This window comes from Pipistrellus hanaki, assembly GCF_964339955.1.
Source record: "Pipistrellus hanaki genome assembly, chromosome: 2".
Classification (NCBI taxonomy): Eukaryota; Metazoa; Chordata; class Mammalia; order Chiroptera; family Vespertilionidae; genus Pipistrellus; species Pipistrellus hanaki.
Window position 1 is genome coordinate 134352622 of NC_140504.1, and position 20219 is coordinate 134372840.

The window sequence follows — 20219 nt, forward strand, 5'->3', positions numbered from 1 at the left end:
AAAATGTACCCTGGTGGTCAGTGCACTCCCAGCTCAGCCAGAAGCCCTGAGCTGGGCTCACAGCTGGTGAGCTCAGCATTGCTAAGGATGTCCGTGAAGCGGGTCTAAGCTGTCAGCTGGACATCCCCTGAGGGCTCCAGACTGTGAGAGGGCACAGGCCAGGTTTAGGGATGCCCCCTATGTATGCACGAATTTTGTGCACTGGGCCTCTAGTATTTAATAATTAACTATTTGATTAATATCCGTCTCTCCATTAGGCCGTATGTTTATTGTGTGTAAAACAGTATCTGTTCTTGGCTCACCATTATATCCTCAAAGCCTAGTACAGAAATGGATTATACAAAAAACAAAGACAAAAACTAACAAACAACAACAACAAAAAAAAAACACACAAAGAAATGGATCATAGCAGATACTCAAATATTTGTTTATCTCTTAGCAGTATCAGGGACTTAGAATCTCTAAGTGAATTCCTAAGTTTAATTATTGAATATCAAGATTTAAAGTGTTCACCCATTTATCAAGATTTTTTTTTAGGTGTATAGCATCATAGAGGGGGCCATTTAATTTTTTTTATTTTGTTTTGTTAATCCTCACCCGAGGATATCTTTCCATTAATTTTTTAAAATATATTTTTATTGATTTCAGAGAGGAAGGGAGAGGGAGAGAGAGAATGAAACATCTATAATGAGAGAGAATCATGGATGGGCTGCCTCCTGCACATCCCCTACTGGGGATCAAACCTAAAATCCTGGCATGTGCCCTTGACCAGAATCGAACCTGGGACCCTTTGGTCTGCAGGCTGACCCTCTATCCACTGAGCCAAACTGGCTAGGGCTCAAGAATTATTTTAAAACATCATATACTTCCCTTGCTTTATTTATTAGAGTAAAAAGAAACCATACTTTGATGTAAATCAAGTCTTTTAAAATTATTTTAGTACCATTATCATCCTTTTTTCATTTGGTGATGCCTTGAGTAACTGCAATTACTAAGAGTTTTAGGCAATAGCCCAATTTGTTATACTATAGAGATTTTTTTTTCTGGTAGTAGTGCCAAGTGTAGGGTATTCAAATAAACTTGGCAGGTATCTACAAAATGTTTACTACATACATATGTTATCTGCTCTGACAGTAATATCTTTTTCAAAATACAGATATAGAGTATAGTTATCACGATTTAACTTGCAATCTACTTAAAAAATTAAAATAAGTGTTATGTGAGCTTATTCCACACTTATCTGAATCCATGATGATATTAAATGTCAGAATAGCCTGAGGCTCAAAAGAAAATGTAATATACTTCTAGACCAAACACATACAATTTTAATTCAATAGTTAACAGAACACATGATTCAAACTTCAAACAAATATAGGGTAATACCAAGAAAAGTGACCCTCTCCTTCCTGCCCCAAGTCACCCATTTTCCCTTATCCCAATCAAGATTATTTTCTGTATCTTTCCAGAGTTATGTACTAGTGCATACAAACATAAATATATGTAATTTTTCCTTTATTTTCCTCAAACAGAGGCATTAATATGCTTAGTATTCTGTACCTTCCCTTTTACACTTAGCATATATCTGGAATATTTTTGTTATCAGAATGTAAAGAACCTTGTTACTGTTTTAACAATTATGTAATAATCCATAATATGGATATTTCATAAGTCATTCAATCAGTCCTCTTATGGACATTTACACTGTTAACTTTTTTTTGCTATTGTTGTAATAATGTTGTAGATAACATTATTTCACACATATATAAATAAATCTATAGGATAAATTCCTAGAAACAGAATTGTTGGGCCAATACTACTAGTCTTAGTCTGGGTCTGCCTGATAACTGAGCCTGAGAAACAGGCTTGCATGTTGCATGCACATAGTTTATTTTGAAAAGTAAGAAGACTGTTTGCTTTCTTTAATATTTTTGGATAACAATTTAAATTTTAATAGGAAAATAATAAAAAATATTCTATTATTTTATCAAAAGCTAAATATATATTTTATTTGGTAGTGAGTTATATAAGTTCTTTATATATTTTGGATATTAACCCCTTATTAAATGTATCATTGGCAAATATATTCTCCCATTCAGTGGATTATCTTTTCATTTTGCCAATAGTTTCCTTTGCCTTACAAAACCTTCTAGTTTGATGTAATCTCATTTGTTTATTTTTTTCTATTGTTTCCCTTACTCTAGAAAATGTATCAGAAAAAAATATGCCGTATTTTTTCACGTATAAGATGCTATTTTTTTCTAAAATTGTTAGACTGAAAATTGAGGGGCATCTTATACACAGAAGTCAGCCGTGCAGGTGTGTAGTTGCCCAAACCTTGTCAAACAGGCTTCCTCCAATCATGAGCCTTATTGTTAGTGGAGGTGGAGGTGGAGGTGGAGAATGCGCAGATGTAGCAGGGACTGGAGCGTTCTGAGCCCATGAATTTGTCAAAAATTAAAAAGATAAATACTGGTAAGAGGTTGTTTTACTTTGTAAAATTCAAAGTGAATGTAATCAGCTATGCAAAAGAGAATGGAAAAAGAGCTGCAGAGAGACAACGTGAACCTCCTCCCACTGAGAGTATGATCAGACAGTGGAGAAAACAGGAAGAACAACTCCTTAAGATACCAAAAAAGGTCTTAAGAGGAAAACCAGCAAAATTTCAAAATATTGATTTCTTAATTTGGGGTTGGCAAAGCAGATGGTGTCTTATATATGGGGGTGTCTTGTACATGGAAAACTACAGTAGCTTGAGACATATCCAAGATTTTACTGACTATGTTTTCTTCTAGGATTTTTATGAATTTAAGTCTTACATTTAAGTCTTTATTCCATTTTGAATTTAATTTTGTGTATGGTGTAAAAAGGTGGTCTAGTTCATTTTTTGGTACATATCTGCCCAGTTTTCCCAACACTATTTATTGAATGGACTATCTTTACCCAATTGTTTTTGCCTCCCTTGTAAAATATTAATTGACCATAAAGGCATGGCTTTATTTCTAGACTCTTTATTCTGTTCCATTGATCTTCATGAAGGCCCATACTTTTCTAAAAATAAAGGATGAAAGCAATTGGTTTGAAAACCTGGCATTATAATTTACTGGCACTGTGAACTTGAATAAAAGCACTTACCTCTCTGATTCTCCTTTCTCGTATGTGAAATGGAGATAATAGTACCTATTTTACACAAAATTTCAATAAAATAGCCCTAACCGGTTTGGCTCAGTGGATAGAGCATCAGCCTGCAGATTGAAAGGTCCCAGGTTCGATTCCAGTCAAGGGCATGTACTTTGGTTGCGGGCACATCCCCAGTGGGAGATGTGCAGGAGGCAGCTGATTGATATTTCTCTCTCACTGATGTTTCTAACTTTCCATTCCTCTCTGTAAAAAATCAATAAAATATAAAAAAAATTCAATAAAATAAAAGTACTTTTTGAACTATAAAGGTTTGAGAAAAAAAAAACCTACCAAATACTACTACTATTACTATTACCACTTGTCCTTCTCTGCCTCCTGTTCCTCCCCCTCCTCCTAATAGTAATAGTAGTAGTGGTATTGGTAGTGATAACGGTGGTGGTGGCATTCATATACATAAAGGAATTTGTTATAAGGTCCGAACTTATATAATTGTGGGAGATGGTTAAACCATCTTTGTAGATGATGTGGTAGTTTGAAGTCCACAGGGAAGGCAGTCAAGAAGGGAAGATGGACATAAAGTGAAGACCAAGGACAAGCTGATATTTAAGAGCAGAAGCTGTAATCCATAATGATGGACTCATTTCAGCTCCCACTGACTCCAACCTGGATGAAATGGGGGTCCTTCAGAGACGTTGGCATCCTTCATCAAGGAGGTAAACACATCCATGGCTCAGGAGAAAACCCAAAAGAGGATACAGGGCAAGGTGAAGCAATTGCAGGCTTGGCTTCTCTTCCTCACCAACAAGGTAAGCCAGTAAACAACCAAAATGTACAAGCTAAAAGTGCCTGCTCCAATATTCCTGGTATTAAAAAAAGGCTACTGCTGCTTCACATTTACCTTACAAATCTCATGCCAAATTCTCTTGTGGCCACTTAGAAATATACAAAGAAGGAAATTCTGGGAAGCATGGTTCATTCATGCTTCCTAGACAAGGTACCATGTCAACCTGGCACCCTTTAAATCATATTTAATTCCCAAATAGGGATAGTAAAATCACGCTTCTGCCTAACGTAACTATCTCCTATACAACAAAGAGGCTAACGCCTTACTTAAAAGAAAACAAAAATTCTCTTGTATTGCCTTTAAATAATGTTCACTGTTCTTCAGACTACACTCCTCTTTGAGTCAGTAACTTAAATATGGAGATATAAAGCTAATATTAACATTGCCTTATATTAGATAGTAGGGAAATAAGACTATAAAAAATACTTGGTTTAATATATATATACTAGAGGCCCATTGCACAAATAGATTCATGCAATAGGTCTTCCTACCTTTGCTTCCAGCACCAGTTTTCCTCTGGCACCCAGGACCCAGGCCTTTACTCCGGCCAGAGTCTGCCACGTTTGCTGCAGGATCTGGCCAGAGTCTGCCACCTTCGTCTTTGCTGCAGACTCCAGCCAGAGTCTGCCATCTTCACTGCAGATTCTGGCTGGAGTCTACCATCTATGTCACATGTGTCAAACACAAGGCCCGCGGGCCAAATCCAGCCCGCCAGGCCTTGCAATGTGGCCCGCACCGCGCTGTCATCACTGCACTCCGCTGTCAGTTTATGACATTGTCAGTTTATGACTGTTCAGTAAACCATTCGGCCCGCGATTTAGGCTGGATTTTAGATTTTGGCCCCTTCTCTGATTGAGTTCGACACCCCTACTGTAGACTGCGGCCAGAGTCTGCCGTCTCCGCTACAGACTCCGAAGTCTGCAGTCTTCATCTTCGCTGAGGCCGGAGTACCGCTCCTGTAGATCCCTTCACCCCTTGCCCTCCTTCTCATAGCAGGCATCCTGCCCCACCCCGCCACTATGCTCCTGGAGCAGCTGGGTGGCCGCCATCTTTGGCCTTATTTGCCTATTCCCTCCTGATTGGCTGGTGCAAGTAGCCGAGTGATGGTTAATTTGCATGTTTTTATTTTATTAGTATAGATATAAAAAGGGAAATGAATCACATTTATATAACTATTATAGTGCTCATTTCTGTAACTGTTCATTTGCTCATAGCTGGCATTTATATCTACCTTTTCCCACTACACTGCATATTCCCTTTGTTCTCAGCAAGTACCTCTGCTATTTGTAGTTTGTTATCCGGGAGTATAACTATACTCTATAATTATTCTTTAATTCCTAAAGAATCTGGGCCATTATCAGCGCTGCCTAAATTTGGTTGTTAGTTTTCCATTGATTTTAATCATAGGACATGGGAGCACAGCATTCCAAGTGTATATATCATTTGCTGTGGACTTCCTTAGTAAGAAGTGATGCTGTGTGAAATACCACGATGGTGGAAAAGGCATTTGTAAGTCCATGGATAGTGGCTTTGTCAGAAACACGAGGAGCAATGAAGGCAAATTCATATCCAGAGCAAATGTTCCACTGAGAAAAAAGCACTGCTTTTTCCACGATGTAGTCCAATGTAATTAACCTGCCACCAGGTAGGTAGACAGCTGTTTCTCCTGGGGAATGTTGCCATAGAGAAATTTCAGTGTTATATTCAAATCCATCTTAGTGAGTAAAAGTTCATGCTGTTGAGCCAATGATGACTTCCATCCCTAGTACCAAGTATCTTTTGTTCATAAACCAATACATATCTTCCTGCTTCTCTAACTGAAACTTGCCTAATGAATTTGGCACATGGGAAGAAACGTTTAAGGATAGGTTTTTCAGAAATGGCTCTGGGTTATCTGGAATATAGCTTTACCTTTATAATTGAAATATTGAAGGTATGTATATACAAGTGAATAAAGCTCTTGAAGTGAAATACAAACAAGAGTATTCAGGTTATACTTACTAAAGACTGAATCAACATGGTAAGACAATGTTTCTGAATCTCAGGAGGTACATTTGCAAAGTTTCTCTCAGACCAAAACCTTGCAAAATGCTTTACAATCCACCTAAATAAAAGAATCTCAAGTTAGAGAAATAGAAGTATTTTTCATTATAATATTAAAAAATATTTGTGTTTTCAGTTTTTACATATATATGTTTTGACTAACATATACAGTTAATTTTGTGAGCTCCACAGTGGACTTGACTATGCTCTTTTTGGTAAATATATATTTTAAATCCGCTTTGGTTTAACATAAGTAATAATGGTTGGGCTAAAATAAAATTGATCCCAAGCACCTTGAGCAATACCTAAATCAATATGTCTTTTTAATTATTACAATTAGGTAAGCATTAAGTTACATATATTGCACCCAAGAAAACCAGCCAAGTGTAAAATTTCCCCAGAAAATTAGGAGAACGAAAGAACAGATAACCTCAATTAATAGTAACAGCACTCCTTCAGATCACTTACTTCATGCAGTCAGCAAAAAGACTTTCCACTCCAACTGAATGAGCGATAATCAGACATTCTAGTACAGACGCCAAGCTTCTGAGTACAGGCTGAAATTGATAGAAAGCACTATTTTGTCCTTTTTCAACTTACAGAAGCTAAAAGTATTTGATTCATACAGATGATCTGATATATGTACCCAAGTTGCAGAATAAAATAACTGTAATTTAAAAATCTGTTATTCTTTTAAAAGAAAGTATTACTAATAACTTCTAGTTTTATAGAACAGCATTTGAGTTCTTTTAACTGCCAGAATGCACACAATTTCTATTCTAATTTCATTTAGCTTAAAATTTTAAAGCAAAAGTGGCATAATTTCTAGCACATTACATTGCAATATGATTATTTTATCTAATCTGCTTCCTAAAATACAAATATAACTTTTAAGTACCTGTGCAACGGAAGGTCCTACACTGACCTCAGATAATGACAGAATATAATTACATCAGTCGGACATCCTTAGTGCTGCCACGGAGGCGGGAGAGGTTCTCACCACCACTGCTGCGCTCACCAGCCATGAGCTCAGCTTCTGGCTGAGCGGTGTTCCCCCTGTGGGAGCACACTGACCACCAGGAGCAGCTCCTGCATAGAGCATCTGTCCCCTGGTGGTTAGTGCATGTCAAAGCGACTGGTCGTTCCACTGTTCAGTCAATTTGTATATTAGCCTTTTATTATATTAGATATATTTTACAAGCACATTTAAGAAGGAGCTAAAATAATAAATAAAATGTAGATACAAATGAAAACAACTCACTGCTCTTAACATTAAGCCTCTGTGCTACATGCTGCCCACTGTCACGTATTTTCAATTTGTTTGGACTAGTTCCTAAGCACATTTATTGCCCATTAGGGTAAACAAAGTTCAACTTTTCTTTGTACAAAGTAATTAATTGTGATTTAGGGTTTAGACAATAAAGACCAGCAATTAGCCAAATGTATATATAATCTCTAAATACAATACATCTTGAGATACCCTACTTTCAGAATAAAAGTTTCTTCAGAAATGTCTCCATCATAGTCCTAATAAGGTCAGTGATTTCCAGCCTCTTAAATTATGAATTGCTATTAATTTGATTGTTAAATACCCATTTTCTTAAAGTGTTATATTAGTGTTTAATAAATTTAGTATAACTATTCTGCTTTCCATATTAACTCAGCAGAGCTGAGTAACTGTGATAGCGACCACATGGCCTACAAAGCCTAGAATATTTACTATCTGGCCTTTACAGAAAAAGTTTACTGACCCCTGGCTTAAAGTGTTAACTTTAGCTTTCCGAGAATTTTACTTACATGGAAATGCTGATTCCCAAGTGTTTTGTATAAATGGGATGACTCACATTTAGTTATTTTCAAACCCTACTTGTAGAATGTGGAAAGACATATATTTAAATTATTACTTAAAAAATTTTAAATCAGTGGCAAAAAATATATAAATCCTACTATAACCCTATAAGTAGAGTCCCAAAGTCATGTAAAAGGCAAGACCATAAAGTTAATGAAATAACCAAAGCCAGCTTGCCAGGAGTTCCAAGTCAGTTACCCACTATATTACACCTAAATTTGCATTACTATGGAGAGTGTTATTAAAGGCTTACTATATTTAAGTCACTGCCAAGAAACTGCGGAACTGGGATCTAGATGTTAAAATTACATATTTAAAGATGTGTCACACAAATATATATTATCAAAATATATAAAGCAAATAATTTAAAGATCAGGTCAATGAAAAGAGAAATATGTTACCACAACAATACAGACTATATGAAAATAAGTAAAAAAAGTTTTCAACAAAATACTATGTTAATAATTTTTTAAATTTCCGTTTCTGTTACTTTAATGGCATCAAATATGCCTTTTGTGTTTTGAAATTGAGGGCATTACTGGAAGTAAAATATAAGAAGATGCATACAACCCATAAGACCATCCATAAAAGAGATTATTTTTTAAATGTTAGATGTAACTGGTCTATAAGGATTCTCAGTTCAGAGAAGATACTAACATAAAACTTCTTTTTCCCACTTAGTACTGTCAACCATGCTGTTTTTAAAATCTCCCTTTGTCTATCCCTTAATGCCTTATAGGCAAATTTCAGTAGCTTGTGATTACTTTTGATATTGAAATTCAGTATACTACTGTTAAGCATCTATCTCATATCTGACTTAAATCATTGACTACACTGATAGTAGAATGTATGGAATAGGGCAGTTGCCCTGCACCTCCATATTCTAGGTCTAACTCCTGTGGAAGAAGGCGATGGGTGGCTATGGTCACCTTAAGTAACTACCAGAGACCAACATGGTAGTAGGGAGATGTCCTTGATTTTTATCTATCAATAATTCAGATGTTGGTGTGTTGGTGGCCTAATCTGATTTGGTGGCTCTTTTAGGGACAGACTGAACTTCACCCTAGTCTTCCAGTGGATAAAGATTCTTCTAGTGGTTCATGATGCACAATGAGTCCCAGGTGGGAAACAGTGTCATCAGGCCCATCCGCTAATCTTCATGAACCACTAAGATCCTTCTCATTCAAAACTTCAGTACTGAATCTTTGTGACTCATGAGGCTTTCTTCCCCAAAATCATATTTATTCAGTTTGTAATGGAAAAAAAAAACCACAATGAATATTTAATATTAAAAGAGCATCTTTTACGTTGCTGTTATAATAGCAATAAAAGGAGAGCATATCCAGAAATTAGATGACCAAGTATAATTCACTCTCCAGTAGGATATCAGGTGTCGAGTAAACTCCCCATAATTTTTTCTATTTATGATAATAACTATTGTCCCTAATCACCAGGTTAGTACTGGCTTCTCCAGCAAGCCTCCTCCTTTTAAAAATCTCCACATTCAAATATACTCTTGTTGATTTCTGGGGCATATTCCAGGCTCTCCCCAAAAACCTCTTACCACTTCCTTTTTTACTTTAATAGAAGCTCCTGAGTGGGCTGGGTTTATAGTTATGGTAGACGTCCCTCTGGGGGATGAGAAGACATCTGTAGTCTTTATTTTTTATTTTTTTATTTTTAAATATATTTTATTGATTTTACACAGAGAGGAATTGAGAGGGAGAGTTAGAAACGTCAATGAGAGAAACACCGACCAGCTGCCTCTTGCATACCCCCCACTGGGGATGTGCCCGCAACCAAGGTACATGCCCTTGACTGGAATCGAACCCGGGACCTTTCAGTCCGCAGTCCGACGTTCTATCCACTGAACCAAACCGGTCCTGGCTGTAGTCTTTATTTGGGATATGCTTGGATCTCCCTCCTAACTTTCATTTGGCTGGGAAGATGGGGGAAGCAGATGAAAGAGAAGGAAAATATTTCACCAGAATTCTTCACTTTCTATAAAGCTGAAGTGACCACAGACTGCTAGCCCCTTTACTTATAGAGGCTGAAATAAAGAGTTGAGTAAAGGTAGCTGAATTTAACTGTTCCTCAGTAAATCCTGAGAGTGGTAGTGGTGGTGGTGCAGGACTCATCTGTTTATGGCTCTGTTTTAGTACATGGGGTACTTCCTTAGCTACAACATATAGAAAGCTAGGAAAAGTCCTAGCCAACACAAAAATCTAAATTTAAGTATTATTGAAATTATTAAAATGACCAAATTACAATTCATACAATGTATATTGTTGCCTCAAGTATCCAATAATAGGGGAATCCTATATAATGAAAGAGTAATATGCAAATTGACCATCACTCCAACACACAAGATGGCCACTCCCATGTGGTCAAAGATGGAAGCCCTCATGTGGACACAAGATGGTCTCCACAAGATGGCCAACAGGGGAAGGCAATTGTGGGTGATCAGGCCTGCAGGGGAGGGCAGTCAGGGGTAATCAGGCTGACAGGGGAGGGTAGTTGGGGGTGACTAGGCCTGCAGGGGAGGGAAGTTGGGGGCAACCAGGCCTGCAGGGGAGCAATAAGGCTGGCAGGGGAGAGGTTAGGGGGTGATGAAGCTGGTAGGCATAAGCAGTTATGGGCAATCAGGCAGGCAGGCAGGTGAGTTGTTGGGAGAGAGCAATTCTGGATTGAGAGAGGGCAGTCAAACATACCTTGAGGGGACTCAGATTGGAGAGGGTGCAGGCTAGGCTGAGGGACACACCCCTAACCCCACCTGTGCACAAATTTCATGCACTGGGCCTCTAGTATTGATATAAACAATTCTTCTAAGATATTTTGTTGCTGTTGATTATAAAAGTAATATATACCATTGTAGAAAATTTAGAAAATACAGAAAAGCATAAATCCTATATAATAATAGAGTAGTATGCAAATTAACCATCACTCCGTGACAAAATGGCAGCCCCCATAGCCACAAGATGGCGGCACCCAGTCAGCTCAGCGTCGCTGCTGGAGTGTCCGGCCTGTCCGCAGGATCCACCTCCCCGCTCCACCGTTGCTGCAGTGTCTGGGCCTCTCAGCTCCGCTGGGGTTGGCGGGGACCAAGCAGCGAGGCTTGATCCACCCCCAGACACTGCAGACATAGTCCAGACAGCAGGGCTTGGGGGCATCCTTAGCACAGTGGCAGCAGGGAAGACCCAGGCCCAGGAAACAGAGCCAAGGCAGCAGGGCTTAGGAACTTCCTTAGTGGCGGCTACAGGAGCACCCCCAGGTCCGGCAGTCAGAGCCCAGACAGCAGGGCTTGGGGGCTTCCTTAGGGCAGAGGTGGCAGGAACACCCCCAGGTCCCACAGACAAAGCCCGGACAGCAGGGCTTGGGGGCTTCCTTAGTGTGTCGGTGTCAGCGAATCCCCCGGGCCTGGCAGACAGAGCACACTGCAGGGCATTGGGGCTTCCTTCTCATGGCGCATGGCAGAGGTAGGCAGAGAGTGGAGGGCTGGGTATGGCAGCTTCACCTCCGTGGCTGCAGTGAAACCTTCAGGCCCGCAGAGAGCAGAGAACCATGGGGAATGGGCCTAAATCATCAATAGGACATTCCCTGAGAGCTCCTGGATTGTAGAGGGTACAGGTTGGGCTGAGAGACCCCTGTGCATGAATTTTGTGCACTGGGCCTCTAGTAAGAATATAAAAAATAACCTATAGTCACAGTATAAATTAAAACAATGAAGAATAAAAAATAATGTACAGCCTGGCCAGTGTGGTTCAATGTTGAGTGTTGACCTATAAACCAGGAGATTATGGTTCAATACCCGGTGAGGACACAAGCTCAGGTTGCGGGCTTGGTTCCCAGTATAGGGTGTACAGGAGGCAGCTGATCAATGTTTCTCTCTCACTGATGTTTCAAATCATCATTCATGTTTATTTCTCTCTCTCCCTTTCCCTTCCTCTCTGAAATCAATAAAAATATGTAAAAATAAAGTTAAAAACAATGTACAAATGGAATCTGTACCTATACACAGTATAGGATCTTTTTTTAGACAATAAATATATGTTTACATAAACTAACACTTAAAAGTCAATATTTTAGAAGAGAAATATATTCTACCCAAGTACATATTATAAAGAGAAGTGGTAGAAAAAAGGAGTATAATTTTAGGAAAGTATAATCTTGGCAGCACTGTGATAAATGTACCTTGGTAAATGTAGAAGGTAACCTGGATTCCTATTTCCTTTCTCTTATTTCCAAACCCTCAGTCCCAGGATGTACACTTTTCCATCTTGAATTGTATAGGACACTCCTGTATCCTTTCAACAAACCCCACCTCAATTTAATTTAATTTAAAATGATCTTAATGTCTGTTGTTGTTGTTTTTTTCTCTAAGTATAGCACATCAGTTATTTGTCAACTAAAGTTCCCACTAATTAACTTAATTTTTAAGATTTACCGTATTTTCCAGCGTATAAGACGACTTTTAAAACGAAAAAAAGTCAACCGAAAATCGGGGGCAAAAGACCAAAATTGCACAAAAATTACCTGCAGATCTTGACGGCAAAGTAAGTCTTTTCTTTGAAGTGGGGGTAGTTTTATACAGCGAATATAGGCCTAACCCTATGTTTTAACTGTAAAATTAGGGGGTCGTCTTAAACGCCGGAAAATACGGGTAAACACTTTACTGTCAGAGTTAAAAATTAGTAGGTAATAATGTGTGACTTTAAGGCATAAGTACTGGGTAAAGATTTCTGAAACTCAATAATTACCTTCTGAAAGAAATTACAGTAATCTCTTCTTAAAATATAGATTGCTACTTCTTTTAATCCTTCTAGTCCATACATATCAGCCATATTGAGTATTTTACTAAAATAAAAGTAGATATTGTGTTAATTCTCCATTTTAAAAACCAAGGCAAATACATAGTAACTTCCTACTAATATACGATGTGTTTTAAAAAAGAAAAATATAAATTATTATTATTAATTTAATTATAACCTTCTGCCCTATATAATAAAAAAAATCTTTATGGATTACAAAAAGGCCAAAAGTTGAAAGCACTGTCACAAGATTTGAATAGTGGAGAATATGAAGAAATAAATTTGAAAATGTTTCAATCAAATTCCTCTCAGATTTGCAGATATATCTCAAAGCCCAGGAAACTGCTTTGAAGGCTGCTAAAGTTATAAATGCTTTGCAATAAATCTGTATAATAAAAGTTTTGGGGTAACAAATTGATGCTTATGAGATTGAAATGCTTACAAATGACCCTAAGATTAGAGACATCATGCAATTATTCAAAAGGTTTTCAGTCACTTCTTTTATTGGGCAAATATTTCTGAGCACCCATACATACTTTAGGTACTTAAGAAACCAACAAGCCTGGAGAGCAAGATAAAATTCATATAGGTTTTCAGGGGGAAAAACTTCAGTACTGAATCTTTGTGACTCATGAGGCTTTCTTCCCCTAAGTCATATTTATTCAGTTTGTAAGTAAAAGAACCAATGAATATTTAATATTAAAAGAGCAGCTTTCACGTGATGTTAGAATAGCAGTAAAAGGAGAGCACATCCAGAAAATCAGATGACCAGGTACATTTCACTCTCCAATGGAATTTCAGCAGTTTATATGGCATTTCACTATAGAGCAATTAAGAATCACATCATGCTTTAACCGGTTTGGCTCAGTGGATAGAGCGTTGGCCTGTGGACTGAAGGGTCCCAGGTTCGATTTTGGTCAAGGGCATGTACCTTAGTTGTGGGCACATCCCCAGTAGGGAGTGTGCAGGAGGCAGCTGATCAATGTTTCTCTCATCAATGTTTCTAATTCTCTATCCCTCTTCCTTCCTCTCTGTAAAATATCAATAATAATTAAAAAAAAGAATCACATCATTGTTGGTCTTTAGGATGCCTATATTCTTAAATTAATTTTAAGGTTTTTCTTGTTCTAAGAGACATGCTACAGTTAAAAAATAAAGTAGTAAAATAACAGTTCAAAATTTAATAAAGGTTCAATCAATTTTGTTTTATAAAATCCTCTCATTTATTTTCCAAAATAAATATAAGGTTTTTCTAGCATACTTTAAGTCTAATAAAGACTTTTCTTAATCTTATTACTGTGAATTGATAGAACATTTTTTTCTTCTAAAAACAGTAACATTATTTTTAGATAATCCCAAATACACAAAAGATATGACAAAACAGGTGATAAAAGTGAAGCTTCTACTTCATTGATACTCTGAAACATAGCTCAACAAAGCAGAAGCCAAAAAATATTAATACTTTTATATTTAAAATAATCAAAAAAATAATACATACCCAACATTAGCTTTGTCTGGAAAGTCCAAAGTTCCTCCATATATAAAAGACATCATAACATTCATTTCTACATGGTTTATACTGAAAATAAAAAAAATAAAAAAATAAACGCAAATCCAGAAATTAAGGTTTAACTGATACTAATTATACATTCTATTTTCCCATAAACTTTTAGCCAAGATAAAGTTTTAATCTCACTTTTATCTAAAGAATATATTCTTCAAATAACATCCATGTAGGAATGCCATTAATTTAATATGAAGTATGATTGAAGCTATGGCCTTTTATATGTTTTAAAATATTATTAGCATATTATCACACCACTGATTTACTTATTATTTATTGTGGTTCAGCCTCACATTTTCTCTCATCAGTTCTATGACAAAATCCTTTTGATACCGTTGTAATAAACACAGTTATTAACAGGGAAGGAACAAAGGAAGGCAAATATTATAGGCATGCCCAGTAAAGTCTGGTGACACAGGGAAGGGTACTTGTCAGTCACACCAGGGAACAGGGCAGAGTAGGTGTGGTGGTCACCGCAAGCACAGGAAGACCTGAGATACATAGCTCCCAAACAAAGGAGTTCCCTCTCTTGCCTCTTGCTCGCTCTTGTGTGCTGCGCTCCTGGCTCTCTTGTTGCAAGGGGTACACTCCCCTGCATTTGCCCACACGATAGACTGACGGACTGGAACTAGCATGATGCTGTGCTGGATCCAATTCCAACATGGAATGGAAACTAGACTCTGGCTTTGCTTCTAGCACTGCTGAATCCCCAAGTTGCATATTTTCTTGGACTGGTTTAAGGGAAATGGGACTTTAGAAACTGAGGGATATAATTCCACACAAATAAAGCTTCCTACCACATCTCATCCTCCCAAAGGGGTCTCCGGAAATGCTTATTCCAGCAGCACCCCAAGAACCCCACTCTCACTAGCAACAGAAAAGGCATTCTCTGATAACACTCTCATATGGGTTTTTTGCCTAAAATAATCTCCTTGCTTTCTATTTCCCACACTGCCATTAGAGTGACTTTGCTAAAATATAAATCTGATAGAGTCCTTCCACTTCAACAATTCTCCATAGTCCACAGGAAAAAAAGTCCAAATTCCTTAGCGTAGTGTACAGTATTCTTTATCATCTGGCCTCTGGTTCTCCCTCTCTAGCAGATGTTCCAAGAAAAGTGAACTACTTATTTCCTATACCAGAACTACTTGTAATTCCTTATACATCCATGCCTCGGCACATACTGCTCACTTGGCTTAAAATGCTCTCCTGTCATCCGGCTGGTATGGTGCAGTGGTTGGGCGTCAACCTATGAACCCTAAGATTATGGTTCGATTCCTGGTCAGGGCACATGCCTAGGATGCCAGCTCAATCTCCAGTAAGGGATATGCAAGAGGCAGCCGATCAGTGATTCTCTCTCATCATTAATGTATCTATCTCACTCTCTCCTTCTCCCTTCCTTTCTGAAAGAAACAAAAATATACTTTTAAAAAATCCTCTCTATTTACTTCATCTTTCAGACACAAGACATATGATTCTTTATCTCTGATTGTTTCCTTAATGCCCTAAGGCAAAAAAAATCACTGACTGTTAAACACAATAATAACTAACATCTATACTGAGCACTTACTACGAGCCAGTCACTGAATTTTTATTTTGAATGCCATTAGCACATTTAGTCATCGCAACTCAATAGTAGGCACCATTATTAGTCTCATTTTATAATGAAAAAATAAAATTAAGTAACATGCCCCAGGTCAAATGGATAGTGATGGATTGGAATTTAAATCCAGACAGACAAGACTCCAAAGCCTGGGCTCTTTTATCAAACTGACTTGTAATATCTTTATCTAGACTGAGTTATGTGAGGTGAGGGTTTGAATTTTAGTTATCCTTGCATCTCTAGTAGCAGAATGTTAGCACTGATTCACCATCCCAGGATGCGAAGATTTCCCATTTCCCACATAGCACTGGAACTATGCAGTGGAATCAGGGTGGGGACAGTGCTGATAAGACACCCATAGTTTGTTAAGCATAGGACCTAAATATCTGCGAAAGGAATGACTAAAAGGAGGAAGGCAAGAAGACAAGAAATGGAGTCCCACAGGGCAGTACTTAGAAATGTGTTTGTTTTGATTCTATGGCCTTAAATAATACATGCTTAATAAATGTTTGATGAAACGTTTAAATAAATGGCTTATTAGGGCACTTATAGCATCTTTCAAAAACTGAGTTATAATATATGTAAATAATTTAAAATTAATTTTATAAATATAAATTTGTCCTTATTATGGCTAAGTACTGGTTTCTACTGATTCAAAATTCCAATCTTTAATACTTAGAAAAAAAGTCAATCCCTAAATGTTCTCATTTATATACTATGTATACGACAAGAATAATTTTGACATATTATCCATAGCCTATTATTCTAAATACTAGCATAATTACTAGAATGTATACTATTCCATACACTTTTCCTCAAATATCAAGAGCCATTCTTGTCAATGTTAATGAGAATTAGCCATTTATATTGAAAGAATGGTTTAAGACTTGACATATTTAAGCAAAAAATAATGATTAAATAAAAACAAAAGTAGTTTTGCCGAAACCGGTTTGGCTCAGTGGTAGAGTGTCGGTCTGCGGACTGAAGGGTCCCGGGTTCGATTCCGGTCAGGGGCATGTACATTGGTTGCGAGCACATCCCCGGTAGGGGGTGTGCAGGAGGCAGCTAGTCGATGTTTCTCTCTCATTGACGTTTCTAGCTCTCTATCTCTCTCACTTCCTCTCTGTAAAAAATCAATTATATATATATATATATATATATATATATATATATATATATATATATATATAAAGTAGTTTTATTAACATAAATAGCAAAATCTAGACATATGAGTCTATGTATCAATATATGTGATAGCTATAAAAACAGCAAGAAACCATTTTCCTGCTGTCTTGACAGGTGTTTTACTATCAGGTGTTTCTCAGTATTGTGTTGTAAGTCATTTGTATTTTTACTAAAAGAGTCTGAAAGATATGATCAACTGACCTAAAAGAGAAAGAAGTTACTCCAAGAGCACTCAGTTTAAATGGGAAGAGTTAAGCACTATTTCCATTTAAACATAATCAGAATAGAAGCTTATAGGAATGAAAACATTACATATACTCAGAATCAGAACAAAGAAAAATGTATGAGGACAGAACTCTAAGATCAGAGAGCAAACATACTCCTATTCTACTAAAATCTCTGTGCTTTCAAAAGTCCCAGATCCCTATGTGTGTGGGTTAAAGTAACATATGCACTCCAGTCATTCGTTCATTCATCTGTTCACATTCAATATTTATTGAATGATAGGTTCTATTCTAGACCTTGAGGATACAAGAAGCTTGCATTCTAGAAGTAGGACATGGGCAATAAATATGTAAACAAATATATAAAGAAGATAATTTAATAGTGAAAAGTATCATAAAGACAATATAACAGGATAATATAAAGGAGAGCAACTGGAAAGTTTGGCTGTAGCTGCTTTAGGGGATAGTCTGGGAAAAGCCCAGGGACCAGATCATGCAGGCTCTTGTGGGTTATGGTAAAGATTTGGATTTAATTCTAATTGTGATGAGCAGGCACTGAGGATTTTATCAGAAGAGAAATATGATCTGATTTATATTTCAAAAGATCATACTGAAGGTTCAGAGCAATCTCCAGAAATCTCCTAAGGGAGATGAGACAATCCAATTTCATGCTTCAAAGCCCCAAGCCACCACTGGAGGACATCTATGTATAAAAATGGAAATACGTGAGGTTTCTTTACAGAAATACTGCTGTGGTTCAGTTTCCAGTATAGGAAGTGGTAAATCTCTCCCTTCTTCCACCAGAACAGGAGAACTTCCAAGTATACCTTTCCACCTCCCAACTCTGGGACATGGGTAGAAGTAGGGTTGGTTGTAGGACTCTACTATTCCCACCTCAATTTATTGAAGGCTGTCTCACTGGAAAAATATTACATGCATTAATGTCTTTGAGTTACCACTCATTAAGAACACTGGTTCTTTTCTGTGAGGACAGACAGGATTTCATTCTAATCTGTTGCAGAAAACATCCTGCAGACATGTAACGCTGGCCCAGTTCCAAGAGAGGCTGAGGACCAAGCAAAGCAGGCATTGCTGTCCTGGTATCGGTAATGACCCTCACTTGAACCCATTTGTCTCTAGAAAATGAGAACAATCTAATTTGGGGGGTGGGGAGGGGGGGGAAGAAGGCAAATATTATTGAGCACTACATACTATGTACCAAGCACTATGCCAGATTGTTGCCTTGCTATATTTCATTTAATCTTTTCAACAACATCAGAAAGTTCAGGGCAAGTAAGGAATGTTCCTAAAGCCATATAAAAAGTTTGGACTGGATGTAGGAGTGCCTTTGAGAACACCAAAGCCCATTCTACTATACCACACAACCTATGGAAACACCTATCCAGATTTACAGTGTAAGTTAATATGAAAACAGAATTTGTTAATATATACAAATCCCTAAAAGATGTGATGGTTTTTTAAAAGTAAAATTTCTAAATTCCCTTTACTCTTCCAATGGCTTTTCTTTAATTATAATACTAATAACATTTTAGATAGTAATTTGAGACATTCTTCTTTCATTTTCGTGTTAGAAAACCTTGCTTTATTAATCAGAGTAAGAGAAATGGAATTTATTTTCAATGTGCTAGCATGAGAAGTGAAAAAGCCAATTGGGAGTGAGCCCCCAATGCTGATATGGCAGCACTGGGTAAGATGAACCAGTAGAAGCAGAGACTTACAACAGAAGTGAAGAGGAAATACTAAAAGAGGAGTGAGCCTGGTCATTGATGGCATTACTGCACCAATTTGGATGACACTTGAAACAAATTTGGTTTGCTCTATTTGGCCTTCCCTTGAATAAGCTGTTAAAGTCTGTCAGTAGTAGTCAAGCCGTATTATAAAAGTAAATATCCATTTCCGCCATCATAATCAAAGATGGGGAATTACAGGTGAGGGAATAGGGACCAATAGTTGTTGCCACTAATTTCTTTCTTGTCTACTGATCTCTTAGTAAAGAGACATCATTTTTTAAAAGCTGTGTATTTTGAATGTTTCATTAAACCCTCATGAGGGTTAAGGACTGCCTTTATTCCTATTGCTGAACTCAGAAGTAACCGTGAACAGTATAAACAGATAACGGTGGAGCTCTGCTTGAAGAGGCACCCTTTCTAACGGCCTTCCCCTTGGACCCAATCCCACACCTGTGCTCCCCAGCACACCCACCAGGATCTTTAGGGTCCCGTGAGATAAAGTTTGAAAGTCACTGATTTAAACAGTGGAGGGCTGGTTAGCTAGCTCAAAAGCACACGCCAATAGGGAACTTCTAATTTCTTCAGTGACTGTGATGGAATAGACTCTGAATTAAAACATGAAATGCATATTTAGCATAAGCACGTATTACCCATGGACCCCCAGGAACACATTTAACTTATCTGATCTTGTTTTTATTTATCTGCAATATGTGACTAGACCTGCTCTCTCAAAGACTGATTCTAAAAATGAAAGGGCAAACAAACAAACAAATAAATAAGTAAAATAAAAATGAAAGGGCATAGTAAATGTGAAAGAAGTCTAGAAAATATATGGTGTTATATTGTAAGATATTATTACTGCTGAGGACAGAATTTATTATTGCTGGAGACAGAAACAAATATATAAAACAAAAGGTATCAGGTAGTAAAAATTATCACTAAGTGTACAGGAACTAAGATTTCTTCCAGGAAAAAATTAGACATGTGCTTTCTGTAAAATTACTTTCCCCCTCTGTGGAATAAGGTTCCACAATCATATGCTTTTGTTTCAGAATTTACAAACAATATTTCAACTATGTTTAACAATAATTAGCACTACATAGTATTGTAGATTTATACCTAGACAAAAGGCCCATTACACAAGATTCGTGCATTGGGGTGGGGAGGGATCCCTCAGACAGGCCTTCACCCTCTCACAGTCAGGGATCCC

The 20219-nt window shown here is 37.4% G+C and overlaps 1 protein-coding gene across 3 annotated transcripts in view; it reads right to left on the reverse strand.

The window, feature by feature from the left end:
* BTBD8 (BTB domain containing 8) overlaps window positions 1-20219 on the reverse strand; it is an 84681-nt gene that overhangs the window by 23060 nt on the left and 41402 nt on the right. The window contains exons 6-10 of one of the 3 annotated variants that reach the window (XM_084873370.1): window positions 14181-14261; window positions 12632-12728; window positions 6494-6582; window positions 5984-6086; window positions 2335-2430 (exon numbers count right to left, since the gene is read on the reverse strand). In XM_084873370.1, coding sequence (XP_084729496.1) covers window positions 2335-2430; window positions 5984-6086; window positions 6494-6582; window positions 12632-12728; window positions 14181-14261 — 466 coding nt within the window. Of the gene's footprint in view, window positions 1-2334; window positions 2431-5983; window positions 6087-6493; window positions 6583-12631; window positions 12729-14180; window positions 14262-20219 lie in introns of those variants that run through there. The other 2 variants (XM_084873371.1, XM_084873372.1) reach the window with 2 other exon arrangements.